The 22471-nt window shown below is 45.4% G+C and overlaps 1 protein-coding gene across 4 annotated transcripts in view; it reads right to left on the bottom strand.

Annotated features, from left to right (window-relative positions):
* Positions 1 to 7460: 7460 nt before the first annotated feature.
* RNLS (renalase, FAD dependent amine oxidase) overlaps positions 7461 to 22471 on the bottom strand; it is a 78505-nt gene continuing 63494 nt past the window's right edge. For 2 of the 4 annotated variants that reach the window (XM_087768090.1, XM_087768091.1), the window contains exons 6-7: positions 12464 to 12639; positions 7461 to 7745 (exon numbers count right to left, since the gene is read on the bottom strand). In XM_087768090.1, coding sequence (XP_087624216.1) covers positions 7593 to 7745; positions 12464 to 12639 — 329 coding nt within the window. In that variant the 3' untranslated portion in view covers positions 7461 to 7592. Of the gene's footprint in view, positions 7746 to 8716; positions 8963 to 12463; positions 12640 to 22471 lie in introns of all 4 variants that reach the window. The other 2 variants (XR_015707077.1, XM_087768092.1) reach the window with 2 other exon arrangements.

Below are 22471 nucleotides of genomic sequence, written 5' to 3'. Positions count from 1 at the left end.
GGGCAAAGTGGTGGCTTTCTGCTCACCTGTGTGGCCCTGGCTCGCATTAAACCCCCTTGCATCAAAACCCTTTGCATTAAAACCCCTTCCCCAGATTTTCAGAGCAATAGGGGAGAAGGGTGACAGCCATGCACGGTGTGGTGCACAAGGACCACAGGAGGGTTTTTTCCCCCTACTGGGACATTGCCCAAAGCACCTGGTTATAGTGATGCTCAGCTGTTATGGCATGAAAATCGGGGAATTACCAGAATCACAAGGCTTTTCAAGGATCTCTGTGGATTTCAGCACCATGACCTCCAAGACAACAGCAATCTGCCCTGCACCCTCTTTGCTCAATGGTAAATTTCTCCACTTGCAGTTCAGCCATAGCTCTCCCAGGCTTATTTCTCACCTGTTTCCATTCATTTACCTCCAGAGGAGAAACTTTGCTCGGCTCTTCCTGAAAAGAAAGCCAGTCACTCTCACGCCTCCTTGGCAAGGGCTGTTCCACTGCCATATGAGGCTGCTTCTTCTACAGCGGCTGCAAGCGCTGGCCATGCTTTGCAGCACCGCGGCGGTGTCATCACCGGCTGATCTTGAAGATACCACCTGAATGTGAGAATTAAGCAAAAATCCTAAGGAAGCTAATAGCGAGGCACTGCGGTGAGATGGACAGAGCAGCAGAAAGCTCTGGGATTTCAGGGCTTCAGCTCTGCCATGCAAAGCGGCTTACAGACAGCACATATGAGCCACAGCCTGGATTAGAGGCAAAACCGGCTCTGGCCTCAGGGAAATCTGTATGCAGTGGCTCAAGGTGCTTGCTGGGCAGCTCAGAGAGTGCTGTCATCCCCCTCAAGAGCGCTTGGGCTCCTGATCCCAGCACCAGCCTCCTAATGGTGTGTCACCAGCCATTTGGAGTTTGTTACATTGAATTTTGCAGCATGGAGCAGCTGAGAAAATGCTGCGTTTACCCAGAAACTAACAAAGCCCTTCAGTGCCAGGGCTCAGTCTGCAGCTGAGGTCAGGAGCGATGGCCCAGACACAACTGCACAATTTGGGTGGCATGGGGTCAGGTTCCTCTTCTTTGCATTATTTCAAAGAGGAACTCATCTGTCAGTATTGCACGCCACATTGGTGCTGCTGCTCAGCGATGTCTGCTTTTAAGCTGGTGCTGTACCAGCACAATGTTGTCCCTCTATCAAGAAGAAGTGCGGTCACGGTTGAGGATGGGGATGCCCCAACTTGCCCAGACACGGCCCCGAGCAACCTGCTGTATCTGTGGCCTTGGTCCTGCTGGGAGCAGGGTCAGGCTAGAGACCTCCACACCTTACTTCTCAGTCACACATGCCTTCTAGAAGAGCCAAATAGGATGATGCTGGCACACCCCAAGGGCAGCAAGGTCTCTAGCAAATCTTGGCCTCTGGGAGACCAGGTCTTGCTCCAGTTGCTTTGGCTGCAGGGATGTTTCACAGCTCAGTGCTATGGAAACTCATCATATATTTTCAGCTGGGCAGCACCTCCCATCTGCAGCTGCCTTTTAAAAATTAAAAAAAACCCCAAACCCAAACTAAAATAACCTCCTAATTTATTTTCATATGCTTGCACAAAAATATGACCCAGATCCTTGGAGACGTGGTTTGTGGATCAATGTGAGCCGAGGAGCTGGGCACCTGTCTCCTTTTCTTAGCTCCTTTTAGAAACGGGCTAAATTCCTACAAACTGCACCAAACGCACCAAGAGGTGTGCAGATGATTTTGCAGATCTGGGAGAGCTATTCCATGCTCCATGCAGGCAGGGTCATAACAAGACATCCTCTCTGCAGCCTGGCATAGGGGCAGATGCAGCCCTGGTGTTCATGGAGGGGCTAGGAAGGGGTTGCCCCCCTGCACCAAGCATGACATGGGGACATGTCCACTGGACACGGCAGAGTCCTGACCTTCAGCTGGGAAGGCGCATACAGGCTTGGGCTACCGTATACGGTCACAGCTTCTCACCCTGGAGCCCACCTAGAGCTAGTTTAGCCTAGAGCTGAACATTTTCCTCCTGCAACTCATGTGAGGTGCATCTGCTCCCAACATCTTCCTTGCCTTGGGAAGGGAGAGGTCTCTGAAGCCCCTGGGACACAAGACAAGCAGATCTGTCCTTGTTGGGGCTGCAGATGTAAAACTGGGAATAATGAGAGTTCTTTAAGCACATCATTAATAGTACTTTTTGGAGTCAGACTTTGTGGCTCTAATGGGCTCCCAGCAGAGTCCTGCGGCTTCCTGTGACACTTGGTTTCTAAAAAGCTTTTATTCACTTCACAGCACTTTTACTCCATCTCTGGGATATGCAAGCAGGGTCAGATGTCAGGAGTGGGTAGAGAGCCAGCAGGGTCAGATCACTGCCCACAGGGCCCTAACCCCATGCCAGAGAGATGCCCCTCAGGAGGAAAGGGTGTGCCATGACTTCAAGCCCATCTCTGCCAGGGCCTCCTCCAAAATTCCTCATGGCATGGGATATGACAGGTCCACCTTAGTACCCGTGACATGGTGGCAACGGCATGGACACTGCCACACGACCCACCCGCTGGGCAGAAAAGCACCAAACATCTCCTTTCCCATGCCCAAGATTTCAGTTGGTACTGCCTCCAAAAACACCTCTGCAAGAGCAGCACGTGGATGCACATGGCACTCAGTTCAGGCACCTCCTAGAAGAAGGAAGAAAGAGCTGTGAAGACCACCAAGGGCGGTCTGTGAGGGGAAGGGGTGGCAGAGTATGGGGTCCGATGGTTCAGAACAGCATGCTTGGCTTTCTCAAATGCATTTGATTGAGGACCACGCGACAGTTGTGATGCGAAAATTGTCTTGCATAGTGCTAACGACACAAATGGGTGGATCACACCTGACTGAGCCATAGGTCTCGCAAACGCTTGTTAGCAGAAGATGTCAAGGTGCAGTTGTGTCTACCAAGCCTTCCTGCCAACACCTAGTCTAGTATTTGGCCAATAATGTAAAATCTTTCCTGGAGAAACACAGAGATGAGGCAGCTGTTGGTGGGAGAACTAACAAGAAAGGATTGTTGTTAGAGACCTAAAGGTACAGTTAAAAGCTCAGAGATCAGCAAAATGCATCTCATGCAGCTGAATATATTGTAAAAGCAGTGACTGCACTAGATGCCATGGGCCAGCCCTGCAAAGTGATGTTCACTGGGTGGAAGTTAACACAACTGTGAGTTAAAAGGCTTTGAGCATTTATGGCCCCGTCTTTCCTTATGATGAGGAAGATAATAACATTGTTGTCTGAGAGCTGAAACACTTTAATTCAACTTTAGGCATTAGCTGTGGCTCGTGACGTATCAGCTGATCATGGCATGATCAGATGCCACCATCACCCTTGTCTGGGAACACGAAGATACAGGTTGTAATTGATGGATCTGCTAGTCAATCGAAAATTATGTCCTTTCAGGAAAAAGCTCAGGAAATCAATCAGACAAGTCTCTTCTTTTGCCGTCCTTTTGAATACAGTGGCCTCTTTGAAATATCACCACTCATTACCCACCTTGCGTGGGAAAGTTAATACCATTGCCTCCCTGCTCACATCTAGAAAATGATATCTCACCACAGAGACCCTTAAGTGCCCGCTGTCTGGAGCGCGTTCAGAGGAACATATCCATGAACTTTTCTACTCCACCTTAAAAAAACAACTAATTTTTGTGTAAATCATCTTAATCTCGGAGGAAGCTATAGGAAAGAGGCACTTCTTTGATAGACTGTAATGATATGGGGAAGGATGGGAGCAATTTGAGACTCATTGCAATTCATGTTCGAAAATCTCTGAATCAAAAAATCTCATAGAATCATAGAATCATATAGAATCATTTAGGTTGGAAAAGACCCTTAAGATCATCAAGTCCAACCGTTAACATACCACTGCCAAGTCCACCACTAAACCATGTCCCTAAGTATTACATCTATACATCTTTTAAATACCTCCAGGGATGGTGACTCAACCACTTCCCTGGGCAGCCTGTTCCAATGCCTGACTGCCCTTTCAGTGAAGAAGTTTTTCCTAATATCCAACCTAAACCTCCCCTGGCACTGCTTGAGGCCATTTCCTCTCGTCCTATCTGTTGTTACTTGGGAGAAGAGACCTATCCCCACCTCGCTACAGCCTTCTTTCAGGTAGTTGTACAGAGCAATAAGGTCTCCCCTCAGCCTCCTTTTCTCCAGGCTAAACAACCCCAGCTTCCTCAGCTGCTCCTCATAAGGCTTGTGCTCTAGACCCTTCACCAGCTTTGTTGCCCTTCTTTGGACATGCTCCAGCACCTCAATGTCCTTCTTGTAGTGAGGGGCTCAAAACTGAACACAGTACTCGAGGTGCAGCCTCACCAGTGCTGAGTACAGGGGGATGATCACTTCCCTAGTCCTGCTGGCCACACTATTCCTGATACAAGCCTGGATGCTATTGGCCTTCTTGGCCACCTGAGCACACTGCTGGCTCATGTTCAGGTGGCTGTCAACCAACACCCCCAGGTCCTTTTCTGCCAGGCAGCCCTCCAGCCACTCTTCCCCAAGCCTATAGCGTTGCATGGGGTTGTTGTGACCCAAGTGCAGGACCCGGCACTGGGCCTTGTTGAATCTTATACAATTGGCCTCAGCCCATCGATCCAGCCTGTCCAAAAGTCATGATTGTCATGATTCAAAAAATCTCTGAATCTGTAATTTGCTTATTATCAGGTATTTTGAGGTCTCATAATGACCAAGATTGCTGTAAGGATGGTGTCAGAGACAATCTCCACTTAGCTGTCACTTGTGGTATTGAAGGCTGCTGCTGATACAAGGGCCCTGTGAGAGCATCAAAACTCTTTGGAGCACACCTGTTTGCGAGGCAGTGGGAGGAACAACACAGCGTTGTCAAAGATGCTGCATTTTCAGTCTTCTGCATGTCACATGCTTTCAGGATTGATCTTTATTTGGATTTTTAGTGGTTTGGCTTGCTTCCATTCAAAACTGAAGGAAGGGGAAGTGCAAATTTTAGCATGTTGTAATGCAAAATCCATCTTTGAAGAAAGGAGTAGAAAACAAAGAGTGAAAATGAGGAAAACAGCACAAGCAAAGAGTCTGGAAAGATACCCTAAACTTACAGCCTGCTCCTTCACCCCTGCAGGAAAAGGACCCACATCCTTCCCTGTGCACTTTAGGCAGAGCTTGGATGAAGGCAGACTGGTGGAATGGTTCCCAGAAACCATCACCATGGGTCCAGCAACAGTTGACCCGCCTGCCATGGAGACATCTTCTAGGGGAACAGATAACCCAGCAGAAAACCCTCTTGTATGGTTCAGCACATTACTCCCTTGGGGACCAACTCCTGCAGGACGGCCAGGCCTGGATAGAAGCTGAGGACCACATATGAAAAATGGGACTTGGTTGCTTTCATATGCCATCCTCCATGGGGTATGGCTCTTTCTTTGATTAAGGTTTTCCAACACTGCAACATAAAACCTTATTTCAGATGGGACTTTGGTTGCTTTTGAGCTCATGCCAAATCAAGCCAATACTAAATGCCTCACCAGATTAGATTTATTCCATGACCGCGTGGCTCTTCGTGATCCATGGAAGATAGGAGATCACATGGTGTTGTTTAAGATTTGTGCACGTACATTACCACCAATCTATCTTCCTTGTTTCTGCACAACACACAGTGATTGAAACCTGAGGGTCTGGAGCTAGTTGGTTCAGACAGAAAAACAACACCTAGTTTTAAACTCGAGGACTTCATGGAAAGAAGAAAAAAAATCAATAAAACTGCATGGTATCATGAAATATCCTTCAAAGATGTTTTTAAAATCAACTTAAGTTTTAAAGTTCTTGGTGTCACTGAAAACACTGCATTAGAAATGATCAAACGCAGCAGTAAATTACAGTGTTCAATTGCTGTGAATACAGTACATCGGATTTTTGTGAAATGCAGGAGTATAAGAAAAAGAGGCCGAAATGTACTTCTCTAATGGCTAAAATTCTGTCCGCTGAAAACAGCATTCTGTTATTTTTAGCACTGTAGTAGAGAGAGGTACTAAACTTGTGACACGTGATTTAAGAGGAAGGGCAAGCTAAAATCAAATGTAGAATAAATAATAAATGATTTTTCGTTAATTTCTGAGTAATTTCAAAATTGACTTCACAGAAACACAGTTTATTAGCTTAGAAATACTTGAAACTATGACAGGTAGTTTTTTCAACACAATTATACTTGCTGTTTATTTTTTTAGTATTTCAAATCAAATTCCTTGTTCATTCACTCACATGTGTATTTACATCCTTCCCTGGACCTGTCCCTCTATTTCTACACCTGTTCTGCCAAAATAAAGTATAGCGCTTTCTAGAACTCACCTCACTTTCAGACTGGCTGTTTACTTCAAATGAATTTTTATGGTGGTGGTGATGTAACCCTAAGCCTGAAATGTCAGCACAGTTTTCTTATTAACACAGTGCCATGGACCATGCTTAGATAAATTCTTTTCCCTCTTTCCTCTTGGCATTTGCCAAGCAAAGCAGCTATATCACTTTCCGTATTGGCTGCTCCTACCCCGATTCCTCCACCACATGGAAGGAGGAAAGGGCTGCTCCTTGTTCAGGGGACCTTGGACCAGCAGAGAGCCATGAGGCACTGGTCCCTCTCTAACCTGGCAAATACTGAACTATTTTAAGTGCATCCACCTTCCTGGCCAGTCCGCTTTACTGTGTTAAACTCATACTACAGCCCAGATGTCAATGTCTATTCCCAAGATGACTTTGGGATAGCAGCCCTATTGCTATGAGAGCGCTAGAAACATGCACACATTCACTTTCACCTTCTCCCCATTCTTTCTTTTATGAGCACAGCTGGGCTGATGCTGCTTAGACTGCAACCAGGACAGGTACCATGTTTCAGTGGCATGTCATTGCCAGTAACATCATCAAGCTCTTAAATGAGCTCTCCCAGCAATTTGCAACCAGGGCTCCAGAAAACTGTGGGCTAAGAAAGATGGTCAGCAGACAACTACTATCCCTCACTTTTAAGTCCATGCCTGGAGACGTGGTTAGACCTTGAGTCGACATGGTTGGACCTTGCATAGCCCATCCAACTTGAGAAGCATAGCAAGGTATGCCCCATTACTGATTCCCCACGGCCAACACAATAACCATGACCAGGGCTGACCACACATATGTATGAAAGCTCTGGGATCAATTGTGAATGTTCCTTCTGTCACTTCCAGGGCTCCAAATGCTCAGAGAAGGAGAAAACTCTGCAGCTCCATGGGTTTCTGTGCTGCTTCAAGTCAGGCTCCTCTCCTTGACATACTTTTCATGGGCTGTAAAAGTATCAGGAGACCTGGCAAGACTGCTGGAGCTCAGTGCCTCTGACTAGAGCCAGAAAACGCTTTACTTCAAGCAAAGTAACCACTTACAGCACAGATCCTGGAAAATTCAATTCAATTCCATGCCAATAATTATTACAGCATGCCAACAGATCTTCCTTTATTTATTTTTGCAAGATAGAGGCCAGTGATGTTAACACTAAACTAGAATTCAATCCATCATAGTAAAATTCATCACAAATCTAGACTAAGTTTAGCAGCCGACTTTGAAATTGCTATAAATGAGACTTCACAGCCTCTGCAAGACTCATAGCAGAATCTATGCAGCCATCGAAGTTGGAACGAGTAAATCCATCGCCCCCGCAAATCAGGAGAGGTTGAGTATGAAGAATCATTTGTCCCAGACAATTGGGCACAGCTTTGGTAACCTGAAAAAGAAAAGCATACAGGGAGATGGAAAAGAAAGTTTTTTATTTACCTGAATTTCACGCCAGAAAGTTCCGTATTCCTGAGAAACATGCCTTCATACGAAGCACCCCTCCCATCCCAGATCATAGGTCCAAGCATTAATGATCAAAGTACCATAGTAAAATATTTATCTTCTGGAGTTAAATAATTAGAATAAAGCTTTCCTGTATGTGGAAATTTAGAAACTTTACAGCCCCGTCCTGTCTTATTCTCAGTCCATCTCAGCAGAAATGAATTGCCTGACCCTGGACAGCTGGGGTATGGAGATCTCTAAGCCAAAAGGTATGAAGATACGTGATCTCACATCAGCAAAGGTGGGCCTGCAAAAATCCGCAGATATGTAACTGTTCAACAAAGGAAAGGGAGACTGCCGTTTCCAAGAGAGCCTGCAACACAATTGGGTTGACAAGGTGACCTTCCTGGATGGGAAGTGAGGTGGACTTCAGAGTAACAACTGTCATGATGACCTGCCCATGCTTCATGCTGCTGTGCAAGCACACATACAGCCTTGAGACAACCCACTCTGCCTCCAGCTCTGGTACACTGGTCTCCTTTTTCATCTGAGTAGCACAACAATTTTTAGACACTGCTAGAGATGCAATCAACATTTTCTCTGTAAGTAGCATGGGACAAGTTCTGAATAAGGTTGCTTTGATAAATATTTAATGTCATTCTCAATGTATGCATTGTATTCATTTTAAATATAATCTTCCTGGCACTATACTCTCAATTAAACTTGTATCTGTGGAGTGACAGCCCTTGAGCAGTTCTGTGTAACATTCCTAAAAGTGAACGGACTTTGCTTTGGCCAGTACCTATTAACCTGAAGCTACCTGGAGCTCATGGACTTCTTTTTGGTATTGTACTTTATGACAAAACACCAATGCGTGTCAAACGGCAGAGTAAAAGCATGCAGCATTTGTGTTTTTACCATGCTTGGCTGTGTCACACGTTGTTGCAGCCTGTTGCAAACCTATGTACAAAGGCTGTTGTGCTAAATCAGTGCATCCCAGAGCAGCACCAGTGAATCTCAGAACGGAGATAAGGCAGCAGCAGCACTTGCCTAAAGGTAAACATGAGGGCAAGGCAGGCTTAGGCAGAAGGGATAAAAAAGATAAGAAGATGCAGGACAGCTTGATGATGAAGTGACCAGAGGAGGAAGGTGGGAAGAAATAGTCTGAGAAAAGGAATGACAAAACAAGACCCATAAGGATGAAATGTTGAAAAAGAAGAAAAAATACCTAGAAAACCAGAGAGAGAAAAAAAAAAAAAAGAGTAGAAGCACAGCAGTAGACCAGCAATAGAGATCAAACCATAGAGATCATAAAGCATGATACAGAGAGTACAATTTTCTTTCCATCATTTCTTGACTTTCTGCCTTTGGTCCAAAGATGTGTTTTGGATTCAAACATATCTTTTGGTCCAAAGATACATTTTGGATTCCTGTGCAGTAAACCATTACTGTATCGCATCGTGCAACTGTCAGCTTCGGTGAACAAGACCTAAAGTCCAAGGCATCCTGTTCAGTACAGGGGATTTTTCCATTGATTCAAATGTACACTCAGCTAGCCACTGCCATGCCATTATCTGCCATTTCCAAGTATGGATCAGCTGCAAAACACTCACATTTATATTACTGGCTGCATTTTGTGTTACTTGCATGTTAGCATCTCTTTAAAGGAGGTAAATATCTGAAATAAATTTGTAATCAGGTACGACCCATTCTCCATTATTCAGCTTAACAGAAGAGTCTAGCCATGTATAGTAAATCCAGTCTTTCTCAGAATAATTTTAGGTCAGTACTTTTTTTCCTAATTTTTTCTTACAGATCGAGGTCACTGAGCATAAACAATGAAGAAAGGTTTAGCAGCAAAAGGCTTTCTGAGTGTCCTTCCTTCTTGACCACCTAGTACTTATTTGATGCTGGCTGTACCAAACAGCTTCTGCTTTGTCATACTGATCGCAGGATCAATATTTTCATATCTCAGTCTGCATCTTTTCGTCTATGTGGCAAGACGATGTGCTCAGTGCAGCAAAGGCCCTCACTCTAGACACAGTGACTGGGGAAAGGAATGATCCTGCCCCTTCTTCAAGTTTTTCTGAAGGTGTTGTCCAACATAAATTCCAAATTACCCTCGTCTATATGGCACAGCTTGTTGGATCTCCATCCTCGAAGACTTCAAGACTCAGCTAGACTAAGCCATGGTCAAGGTCACCTAGTGCTGGCGATAGTTCTGCTTTGAGCAACAGGCTGGACTAGAGACCTGAAGAGGTCCCTTCTGAAGTCCCCACTGAAGAGGTCCAATTTCTATGATTCTGTGTTTTCCCAGTATCCCTTATAGATAGAAAGTGACTGTGTCAAAGGGACCTGATGGGCTGGGAAGCTGTTGGCTCTGAATGCTAATAGTGTCTTATCGTAATTAAAGCAGGGGATGGAGAATTGCAGCTGTGCTGCTAGGTAGTGTCAGTAGAAGTTTGGAAGTCCTAATCCCTCATCCACCATGGATAATTGTAATGTCTGCATTTTAATCCCAGGATTGTGTTTGGCCATGTAAAGGACGTTACAGATGGATTTAATTAACAAGTAGGATAAATCCCATCTAAAAGAATCAGGGGAAAGATGCACCCATCTTATCAGTTCCCTTTGCTTCTGTGGCAACAGCTTATTATAACTGAAAGTAAAGATAGCTTTAAGAGAAAGAGGGAGCTCTGTCCCAGATATTTAATTTAGGTAGTGATTATTTTATAGGGTGGCAATAGAGATCTCTTTATTGAGATAATGGATCTGACCTACACTCACTTATTAAGACATATTGACATTCATCCGCTGAATTAAAGACTAGTGATAATTCCTCCTATGACACAACCATAAAGCACAAGCAGCTGCTGAAGTCGGTGGTTTTTAGCAGCATGGTTGATAGCAGGCAACAGAGGCAGGAGAAGAAAACGGGAAGAGCTGTAAATTGTACAGTGGTTTGAGAAAATAATAGAGCATTATCCAGCAGTATGACGTCTGAATGTAATTTTTTAAATAGGGGAAACAGGACGCACACCTAGTGATTTAGGAAGACAACAATTTTGAAACAATTGTGGAAAATAAGAGTTCATTCCTACAGTCACTGTTCCAGCTACCTCTTAAAGATGAAGCAATAGGTACAAGGTTATAATAAATCCTGTATGGCCATAATTTTGCCAGGATTCAAAAAGCATAGTTGTTTGGTAGAATGCAATTGAGACTTTTTTTTTCATTCAGCAGTAAGAAACTAACTGCCTTTATCCATGTGTTTTTGGTGAGATAAATCAGAATGGGCCATATACAATGCATATACTTATTTGTCACCTTTGACACTATGCTAAAAGTATGAGTAGTGTGTGAGTACACATAAACAAAGTAGTTGAATTTGACAAATTTTATGATAGAGCTCTGTGATTGCAGCACTATCTGGGGTGTATTAATTCTGTTTAAAAATACTTCTTACTTCATTTTGGGAGCCCTTTCCAGAGCTGGTCAACCAAGTGTCTGCCTGTTGGAGATAGATCCAATTCTTTTCCTCCCTACTACCTGCAGCTCTTGTGCTTGCAAGCAGTTTGAAGCAGAAAGGTAACAGATAATGCAGAACAAAAGACCAGAAGTTACAACCAGAAAAGGATGCCTTAACAGTGACAACTGTACAAAGATACTATTACTAGCAAAAAAACCCATGTACATAGAGGAACATATAAAACATACCATGATTTTTGTATGAGTCATCTGAAACATTAAAACCTATGTTAACGTCATTTTTATACGACAACTGAGAACAAATACTATGCACTGGGAAGTGATTTGCAAACTACCAATACCTAACTCACAGAAAAATAAACTTTGTGCTAATGAGACCAGGTTCCTAAATTGGATGCAGATCAAGGGGTATGAGCAGACTTCACAACAGTCATCTACAGTAACTTTTCCAGACTTCATAAAAGGAAGAATTTTTAGGGAACTGCTTTAAGTAAATATTTTGCATCAACTTCCACATTCAATTTCACCAATGTAATTTAAGAGGGTTTGGGTAAACATGTAGATACAGTCCAATACCTTAGGAAATTGCCAACAATTTCCTTGGATTTTTAAAAGAAGTCTGTAAAATATACACATTTTGTTATTATTACCCGTAGGTAGTTTACTTTGAAAAATTTTTTGCATAACATACTGTTAAATTGAACTGGGCCAAATCAAATAATAACAATTAGTACATCTGAACGCAAGGACTTCTGCTACTCTGTGGTAGGGTGGGAATTTTGCTAATAATATCACATACTTTTGGATACAGAAGAGACAGATTGAGTCATATTTTTAAATACCAGCAAAAATCCCACTGAAGCTTGTGGGATTTACTTCCTTCCTGTGCACTGCTCCTGTCCCTACTTACCAGGAGTGCTGCATAACTTAGCGCTGAGCCAGGTCCACTACGTAAAAAGATGACTAGAAATGATCTGGCTGTTGTTGGCCAGCCTTGGATGGTTCTCATGGCTACATGGAGGAATGTATTACGGGTATTGAGCAACTATCCCCTTTCTTCTTGCTCCCCAAGGATGAAAACCACTCATGTCCTCTTTCTTGTGATACACCCCAAGTCTGTACTATAGCATTGCCCCAGCAGCATCCTCCCAGCTGACTGATCCCACTGCAGAGTACCTGAGAGTATCTCCATTTCTGACACTTGATGCTGGCTGGTTTAGGTAGGGATGGCACAATCCTCTCCAGGTAACTGAGAATTAACTGCTGTACCTCTGCAGGGTCTGAATCCAGGTGCTCGCTTCCAAATGTCACAGTTGTGTGAACTACAACTGAGGGCCCAATTTCAGGAGACTCTGAAATAAAGAAGAGAGATGCTTTTGAAAGATTACTCATTAATACTTGCCTTCCCCTCATGCTGACAATTGTGCCTCTAGCCTAGAAGTCAGTAAGAACGAAAATATCTGTGGCACCACCTTATTCTTCCAGATGGAAAAAACACAAGGAGTAACAACACAAGTTGTTCACAAGAAACACAGTCAAGAAATCCAGGCTTTTTGCAAAATTTGTGATGGTTTTCCCATTGCAATAATCCTAGCTCCACATACGTCTCCTAGAGGAACGTCAAGGCATTTCCACACCCTGTAAGCAGCATCTGGAAGGAGCAGGGAATATACTGGAAGCAAACTCTTCCCCTTTTTCCTCCCAGACATTTCAACAGGCTCTACAAGGAGGGCAACCACCTGGCACTTGTAGCAAACTGGCTTTTGCTACAGCAAGAAGAACAGCAAGAAGAAACACCTAACACAGCTCTGTAGGAATTTTTCCAGCCAGGTCTACAAATAGCAACAATTAGTGCCTCTACAACCGCAGGGCACTTGGAGGCACACAGTTGCAGCCGCCACCTGCAAGGTCTTGCTTGGGTGGTGGTTGTGAAGGTGAGGCTTCCCAAAGGGCTACACTTGCAGCTGAGACTCATGTTATCACTGGCAACGGTAAAGGGGAAACCCTTTACTAAAGGCTGAAGCTTATCCAGCCATGTGGTAAGATTAAGGTATTGGATGAGGCACCTTTTTTTTTTTTTTGGATGGAAGATTATTCTCGGAAATGGAATGGCTCTGCTGCTGCTTGCAGGGATCGATCCCCAGAGGCTCGACGCTCTGCTTATGGCTGAAGGCATGTGAAGTCCTTCTGACCGCAGCAGCGCACACCAAACGTAAAACAAACAAATTGCAGTCGCAGCCACTGCAAGCCTGATGCACGCAAGCCACTGCACCAACAACAGCATGGCTCTGCCAGCAAGCCACCTCCTCTGTCTGAATGGCCAGAGGAGCGCAGGCAGCCGGGTCACCACAGCCAATTTGCTTACCCACCTATATCTGAATAATTTATATTCTTCCTCCCCTGTGTGTTTGAAACACATGTCCCCTCAAGGGGACAATCTCTGCAACACAGAAATATGAAAGACTTGAACATGAAATCATCTCAAGATAAAAATTATCTTTAAGGCAAAGGACAAGAAAAGAAGAGTGTTTGTTGCATTACCGTGAAAAACATCTGCTCCCTCTATAATTGGTTGCATATTGGCCATGCAACAGTATTTACATAGTTGAAAGGCTAGAATAAAACCAATACTTTACATTTATGGAGCGGGAGAAAGGGAACAGAAGCCAGGAAAGGTTAGCTTGAGAAATCAGCACTTCGTTTTGGCCTGCACAAGTGAACTCAACTTAAATTTTGCTGCTCTAGCAACTTCCAGGAAATCGATGTGCAGTTGTCTACATGCACGTTTTGGGGAATATGAACCTTCAATATAAATTCTGTCCTCTGGCAAATACCTGCAAGTAAGCAAAACTCAACCTTAAAAATCAACAAGGCTGCAGTGCCAGGGGAGGAACTGAAGGCAGCTCAAGTGCTGATGTTCATCCCAGCAGACATGGAAGTGGCCAAGCTTCATTATGGCTGGAGCTGGTTGTAGGTTCTCTACGGCAAGGGACTTCTGTCCCCACCGGCATGTTGGCTTGTCACCTTACAGACTTGGTCTGGACAGCCAACAACCAGAGGCCAGAGAATTTGCCTAGAATAGGGGATTTTCAGGCTCAGCAATTTCCCTGTGCCAAGGCATGATGAAGATCCAGCGGATCCTTGTGTGAGTCATTCCTGCTGGGGCTGTTCCACTTCAGATGAGAAGGATGCACTTGCTGGAGCAAGGACATGACCTGGGTTCTGCTATATTTCAGCTGAGAGCACAAACTCACCGAGCTCGTCGTTAAATTAAACAATTCCTTCTCACTCCATTAACCAGAAATTCCCTCTTTTGGAAGCAGAAAGCCTTTTCTGGCTAAACCTTTGTTTGAATTAGCACATTCGTAGAAAAATATTTTAGTTTCAGCAAATGAGCATTTTACGACCAAGGAATCCACAAAGAAAGAGGCAGTTGAACACTTTCTGACCAGTTCTGGCTGTTGTTAGGTTCAAAGCTTGACAGAAATCTTTATCTCTGCTGTGTTGGTGAAGAGATCTCCAGCTCCAGCTCCTCCACCTGGATATCCCCTTTGAGAAGATGACAAATTCCAGCTTTCCAAAGGCAAGCAAAATGTCTTTCTCTGATTAGCTTTCTGTCCTGGGCTGATCACTTCAGAATACACTACTGAAGCACAGCAGTACCAAGTTCTACCACCCACAGCAAACGTGAAAGCAATGGCTTTAACTTCAGTTGGAAGGATCCCTTCACTGAGTCTCTTTCTTGGGTAGGCCAGTTCAGTCAACCCTTGCTCTCAAGAACTAGGAAAATGTACCAAAAACGGTGGGAAGATGTTTCCTGGTTGTGATCAGGAATGCACCCTGACAGGCCACATCTGAATGCACCCAGCCATGGTGCTGCCTGTTCTTAAAGTTCTCTTTTTCCAAAAGTAAGGCACTCCTAAGAGCAAAAGATCACTCATTTTGCTCCCTGGGTTGGGCTCACAAGCTCTGCTTTCAGCAAGTACTAGAGCTCTTTTCCTGCGTGATTTCCTGAAGTGTCCAGAAACTTTGAGTCTGTTTTCTATTTTAATCTGTTTGCTCTCTTGTGTCTTGGGCTTGAAAGTAAGCCTTAACCATTGGGGATGGACAGGTCCAAGGTATGCACCCGACATGGATCTGGGATGAGGGCAAGGCAGATCTGAGGGCTAAGACTGCAGAGTGAAACAAGGACCACTCTTGTCTAGAAGCAGAGCTTCAGCCAAAGGGGCCATCTTCTTCCCTGAGCTCTGATGAACTGATTGCCTGAGTCTAATATCCAGCCTCAGACTCATCTTCCTGAGATTCCTCTTGGCACCCCAAGACTGGTTTCACAGGCTAGCACAGGACATCTCTCTGTTCACATCAGCTTTTCCAACTGTCTGGACAAACACCAGGAACACTACTCAGTCTCTCTTTCCCATTTCGGGGAAGAAAACAGGTATTCTGACATCTCTACACAGAGACTGTCAGGGACAGAAGACTAAGTGGGGAAGCCTATTAGGTACCTTGGGATTTATTATAGTGTACATGGTATTTTGGCAAATTCTTCCAAATAAACTTGGCAAAAAGGCTCATTAAAAGATGTCTAAGCATTTTAATAAAATAAATATTCATTGCTTGCTATGACTTGTTATAGCCAATGATTCTTGGACAGGGCTGCCTTCTTTCAAATCTCTCATCTCTTCCATAGCATGTACAAAACAAGTTTCAGGAGAACAGGCAGTTCGTTGAGTTTTTAATTCCTCCTTTGAGCTACTGATAGCTTGGAGAGCTTCCAGAGGCCACTGAGTCACAGCCTTCCAGTACTGAAATATGCAGCCTGCAAGGATCAAGTTTAGCCTCAAGCCCTTTCCTTTCTTCTGCAAAAATACTGGCTAAGAGAGGAGTTTAAAATAGATTTTTCCCTGAAAGCAATGGGGGTATCTCAGCCTTGATGCACCGGGTATGAACGACTGTTCAGCTGCTGCAGGAGTAAAAGCGTCATTTTCCTCCCAATGCATTTAGATCAGGCTGCAACAGCTAGCTTAAAAACAAGGGCTTCTGGCAGGGCTTCTCATGAGATTTTAATTTCCCTTATTTGTGGCAAGGATGCAAGCCGTCCACAGCCATGCTAGCAGATGACGAAGTAGCATGGAAGATGAGGCAAGCCCAGGAACGCTCGGCAATGCGAGGGGTAATGATCTGAAGGTGAATGCAAGCAGCATAAAAGCTTTCATCTGCTCCCAGTTCTCCCCCCATCTCATCCCAGCTGCACAGCAATTAATCCGATCAGTTGATGGGGTGGAAGGCATAAGATGCCGGGTAGATCAGAGCTAGAATGAGACGGCAGAGTTGGCTGTTGCTTACACCTACTTAATGAGCAAGGAGCCGCTCTGCCAGCGTTGGCAGTGTCCGTAGCATCCGCAGTTGCTGAGGGACCCCACTGAAAACATACGAGCAATGAGCTTGTGCCTGGCTCTCCTTCCTCTGTCCAGCCCATGCTGCATGTGGCATGCAGTGGCAATGCTGGCTGCAGGGGCTGGGTGTCTGCCCCCCGTCCCCTCCGGTCTGCCTCTGTTAACTCATACCAGGAGGAAAGACCCTGTTGAGGCTGTGGCCAGGGAGGGAAGCGCCAGACTCTGATGTGGGTCCCAGATTTAATACGGCCACCCTCCTTGGGATGTTCTGGCCACCACGATGTCTTGGCCACCACCACTATCTACATGCGGTTGTTCTGAGCAGCCTGCAAGGTTAAGCAGAGTAGTAGGGATGAACAAATCCCAGTTTGTTTGTCTGAAAGTCAAAGTATGAAGTTCCACCAGTCCCCCACAGACAAGTCTAGTCTACAAAGACTTTATGGGAGACGCTGAAGCACTTTAGACCAAAGTCCAGCTGCACTGTCAGTCTGATAAGCAGTGTCTTCCCCTCTTAGTGAGTCTGAAACCACATACATCAGAAAAAGAAAATGGATGAATTGAAAAGATAGGAGATTAAATAAATGCGGAATTAAGTAAGTGGGGAATTGAAAAATGAGGATCTAACTGCATCTTCCACATCCTAAAGGGAAGGTGACAGAGATGACAGAGCCAGACTTTTCTTAGAAGTTCAAAGCAATAGGACAGGAACCGATGGGCACAACTGCAACATGAGAAAATCCCAGCCAGACATAAGGATACAGCCTTTTCCCATGTGAGCGGGGCAGCCCTAGGATGGGGTCCTGAGTGGTGGTGGGTCTCCATCCTTGGGGACTGCCCTGACTCACCTGGACATCTGCTGTAGCTGTGACGTTTGCTCTGCTGGGAGCAGGGTCAGGCCAGAGACCCCCAGCCCGCTGCCTCCAGCTGGAGCCTGGTAGGTTTGTATAAGCCCATGAAAACAGACGAGGAAGACCTCCAACAGTGAGTAGCATGAAGTACCAGCTGTCACAGGTAGAGGACACATCAGCTATCTGGAAGGGGTGTCAAGGACAGAAAGCATGAAAGCAATTAGACCTCACAATACACTGCACTTCAGCCAGTTATAACCATGAATTAAGGCACTAGTAAAGTCTCCCCATGTTGAACTCTCTGGGGAAACTGGATCTTGATCTACAGCCTAGGAATGAGGGGAAAGGTGTTTGGATTGTGAGCAGGAGAAGGCGGCCATCAGCTTCTTAACATTTTGGGACTGTCTCAACACTTGTCATTAATTCCCAGCTGGAAGAATCACACAGGCTGTGTAAAGAAAGAGAAGGACAGACTGCTGACAGTGTGCATTTATGCAGGATTAAGCCTGCTAGGAGTATTATCTTCCAGAATAAGGATGGGGCTAATAAAAGATGCCCTGGAGAAAAGCACAGAGAACAGAGCCCAGAGCCACTTCCCCAGCACAGTGGCTTGCAGCTCAAGAGCATCTGGCCTCAGAAAGGTGGCTCCTAGCTTTGAATTTAGTGTGGAATGGTGAGATAGAAGAGCATGGTGTCCAGGGTGAAGCTGCTCAGGAAAGCTGCTTGGGCTAGAAGCGTAGCTGTCACTATTATGGTGGGATAAAGACTTATGGGTGAATTCCTCCATGCACTCTGTACTGCAGGACAGTGACAATATGAACAGCCCGTGGTGCCAAGTCCTCCTACGGGGAGCCTCCTTCTGCCCTGGGAAGTTCTCAGGTGATATTAAGGGTGTAAAGTCAGCTCCTGTGGTGGCCATGTCCTCCTTACCATCAGTCTCGGGGAAAGAAGGGGACAGAGAGATCACTAAAGCATAGACACCTCAATAAAACAAAACATAACTTCTCAGAGAAAGCCCACAGTGGATTATCTGTCCACCAAAATCTTCTTCCTTGCAAAATGTGAAAGCTGCTTTTCTCTGGTGAATCTATGCCACGGTCAGGGTTCAGAGTCCCTAAATTCAAAAGACATTTTAGAGATTAGCTGCGATCCCTGGGATCTATGGAGGCCTGAAGTGTCCTTAGCAAGAAGAATGCCATCAGAGACTGAAAGTCATAGGATTCATTTGGTAAACAGTCAGTATGGTATCTATCATGTTCTGGGAGTGTGACAGGTTGAAGAGTAACTGTGGAACAGGAGGAAGCAGCGGGTAACATGGATTTCAAGGCGCCAGGAAGGGGACAGAGCACAGTGCTCTTGGGACTATATTAATGGCAGAAGGTACCCTAAGAAGGACCCATCCGCCCTTCAACACTGCCTGTGCAGCTAGCAGTGGAGACTTGGCAAAGACAGGGAGAAGCTTCTCCTACTATCCCCAAGAAAGCAGAAGCCAACTGGATTTGTCCAAACAATAATATTCTAGGAGAGAAAATCATGTCTGAGGGCCATCGTGGAGCACATCTTGCAGTTGCTCAGCTGAAAGACTTTGAAGCAAGAAACCCCATACCGCAAGGGACACAGCGTCCACTGAAGCACCAAGGACAAGGTGTTCAGAGAGGCTGATCAGCCTCGACCTTAGAAATGCTTGCACTGGTCTAGGACTGAACCACATTTGTGGAGAAGCATGAGGCAGCATGGGCTGCAATCTGCACGCCCTGGAAGTGCCCTGTGGCTCACAGACTCTGCGAAGCCCATAAATCCACTGACCCACAGGAGAATGAGATCTACTTTAATAAAGGCAAGTAGCCGAGACCTGCAGGTCAGTTTGCAGGCTCCATAGATACATCCACAAAACGTCCACAGAAAGGATTGAAAATTTTTACTGGTTCAGCTGCACTAACATTAAAATTTGCTGGACAGTGAATGTGGACAAAGCTTGAAGAATTGCCTGTTTTTGCCAAGGGGGCTTGGCTGGACTCACTTCCCAGTTAATTTATTAGTGTGTTCAGTAAATACTCACCAGAACATTGTTTGCCTCAGAGTCACAGGACCTAGGGAGGGAGGGAACTCTGGAGGTCTCTAGTCCAACCTCCTGCTCAAAACAGGGGCCAGCTTCAAAGTCAGATCGTACTCCTACTGTTTGAGTGCTCAGCTGAATGGCTGGGAACCCCTCCAGCACGGGCACAGACACCGTGTCTCTCCTTCCTAGGGGATCGATCCTAGGATTACAACCTAGTCTCCAGAAGAGACCTGCATATGGATGTGATAGGCACACACAAAGGAAATGCTTCAGGGTCAGCAGGGAGGGCAGCAGAGAAGCTGGACACCTCCAGACAGGCTGGAACTGTATCCCTGCTCCCTGGGAGGGATCGGCAGGCTGCTGAAAGAGAAATCAACATGCAGAACTCATAAAACTATACCTAAAATGAAAAAAACAACAGTGATTAACTTTACCACACCTAGCAAATGAGCAAGAGAGATGGAGGTTCACTTTCAAAACACCACACTGCTATTTAGCAAAAGGGTTAGCGAGCTTCCTGAATTATCCTCAGAAGCTTCTGTGGTTCATAAGGTCCTGTATTGTCCCTGGAATAAAAATCTGCTCTGTCTAACAAGGCACATTTTGGAAGAGTCTATGCAAAGAACGGCGTGAACTCTTTTATATGCAGAAATTCAGCATTTCATTAGCCTTACAGACAGTTTCTGATTAGTTTTCTAAGAGGCAGGCAGGGCAGGCAGGGGATTACGAAGCAATTGGCCATGTAATGAGGCAAAAACCTAAATAACTATTTAACTCTTCCATCTTCCTAAAAATTCTTATTTCGGTACTGAGAAGATAAAGGAATCTGTATTTTAAAATTAAAAAGGATAATCAAGAATTACACTGATCCTGAAAACCTGTAAGACGAATCTTCCCTTTAAATTATATAACCTCACAATCCTGAAGCGAAAGAAGGGAACCACTTCCATTTTTATGTGTCATCTATCTTTAGTCCTCCAGAATGCAAAGAGATGCAAAGATTGCGGTATTACAGAAATGAGGCTTGAAATAATTTATACTGAAGAATTCCCACTGTCCCCCCGACCAGTTATAAATATTGATGGGGTGTTTAAGGCAGCCAATCACACAAATATTTAATATTCATACATACCACACAGGGAATTCAACATACACTTCTTGTAGGCTCTTCCTTATGTAACATTCAAGCGTATTACCTCTGCAGACAGAGATGCAAGTTTATGAACAGTGGCTGGAAGAAGAACAATTTCAAATGGGGCCCTGAGCAATGACAAGCCTTTGAACAAATTAAACAGGAGACAGTTCATGCAGTAGCCCTTGGGCCAGTCTGGGCAGGACAAGATGTAAAAAATGTGGTCAACACTGCAGCCGGGGAGAACGGCTCTACCTGGAGCCTCTGGCAGAAAGCACCAGGGGAGACTCGAGGTTGACCCTTAGGGTTTTGGAGCCAAGGATACAGAGGTTCCAAGGCGCACTATACTCCAACTGAAAAAGCGATACTGGCAGCACATGAAGGAGTTTGAGTTGTTTTGGAAGCGGTTGGTACTGAAGCACAGCTCCTCTTGGCACCCCGACTGCCAGTGCTGGGCTGGATGTTCGAAGGAAGGGTCCCCTTTACACATCATGCAACTGATGCTACGTGGAGTAAGTGGGTCACGCTAATCACACAACAGGCTCGAATAGGAAACTCCCGTCACCCAGGAATCTTGGAATTGATCATGGACTGGCGAGAAGGCAAAGATTTCCGAATATTGCCAGGGGAGGCGGTGACGCATGCTGAAGAGGCCCCACTGTATAATAAACTGCCAGAAAATGAGAGGTAATATGCCCTGTTCACTGACGGGTCCTGTTGTCTTGTGGGAAAGCATCGGAGGTAGAAGGCTGCTGTATGGAGTCCTATACAACAAGTCACAGAAACTGCTGAAGGAGAAGGTGAATTGAGCCAGTTTGCAGAGGTGAAAGCCAGCCAGCTGGCTTTGGATACTGCTGAACAAGAAAAGTGGCCGGTACTTTATCTCTATACTGGCTCATGGATGGTGGCAAATGCCCTGTGGGGGCGGTTGCAGCAGTGGAAGCAGAGCAACTGGCAGCACAGAGGCAAACCCATCTGGGCTGCTACATTATGGCAAGATATTGCTGCTCGGGTGGAGAACCTGGTTGTAACAGTATGTCATGTAGAGGCTCACATACCCAAGAGTCGGGCCACTGAAGAACACTGAAACAACCAGCAGGTGGATCAGGCTGCTAAGATTGAAGTGGCTCAGGTGGATCTGGACTGGCAACATAAGGGTGAATTATTTACAGCTCGGTGGGCCCATGACACCTCAGGCCATCAAGGAAGAGATGCAACATATAGATGCGCTCCTGATCGAGGGGTGGACTTGACCATGGACACTATTGCACAGGTTTTCCATGAATGTGAAACATGCGTTACAATCAAGCAAGCCAAGTGGTTAAAATGTCTATGGTATGGAGGACGATGGCTGAAATATCGATATGGGGAGGCCTGGCAGATTGATTATATCACACTACCACAAACCCACCAAGGCAAGCGCCATGTGCTTATGATGGTGGAAGCAACCACCAGCTGGCTGGAAACATCCCGTGCCCCATGCCACCGCCCGGAACACTATCCTGGGCCTTGAAAAGCAAGTCATATGGTGGCATGGCACCCCAGAAAGAACTGAGTCAGATAACGGAACTCATTTCCAAAACAACCTCATACACACCTGGGCCAAAGAGCATGGCATTGAGTGGGTATATCACATCCCCCCATCATGCACCAGCCTCTGGGAAAATCGAACGATACAATGGACTGTTAAAAACTACACTGAGAGCAATGGGTGGTGGGACACTCAAACACTGGGATACACATTTAGCA

This window comes from Nipponia nippon, unplaced genomic scaffold (genome assembly GCF_047370975.1).
Source record: "Nipponia nippon isolate SJK-2023a ecotype South Korea unplaced genomic scaffold, ASM4737097v1 scaffold_3, whole genome shotgun sequence".
NCBI lineage: Eukaryota > Metazoa > Chordata > Aves > Pelecaniformes > Threskiornithidae > Nipponia > Nipponia nippon.
Note: the sequence above shows the minus strand (reverse complement) of the source record. Positions and strands in the feature narration are given on the sequence as shown.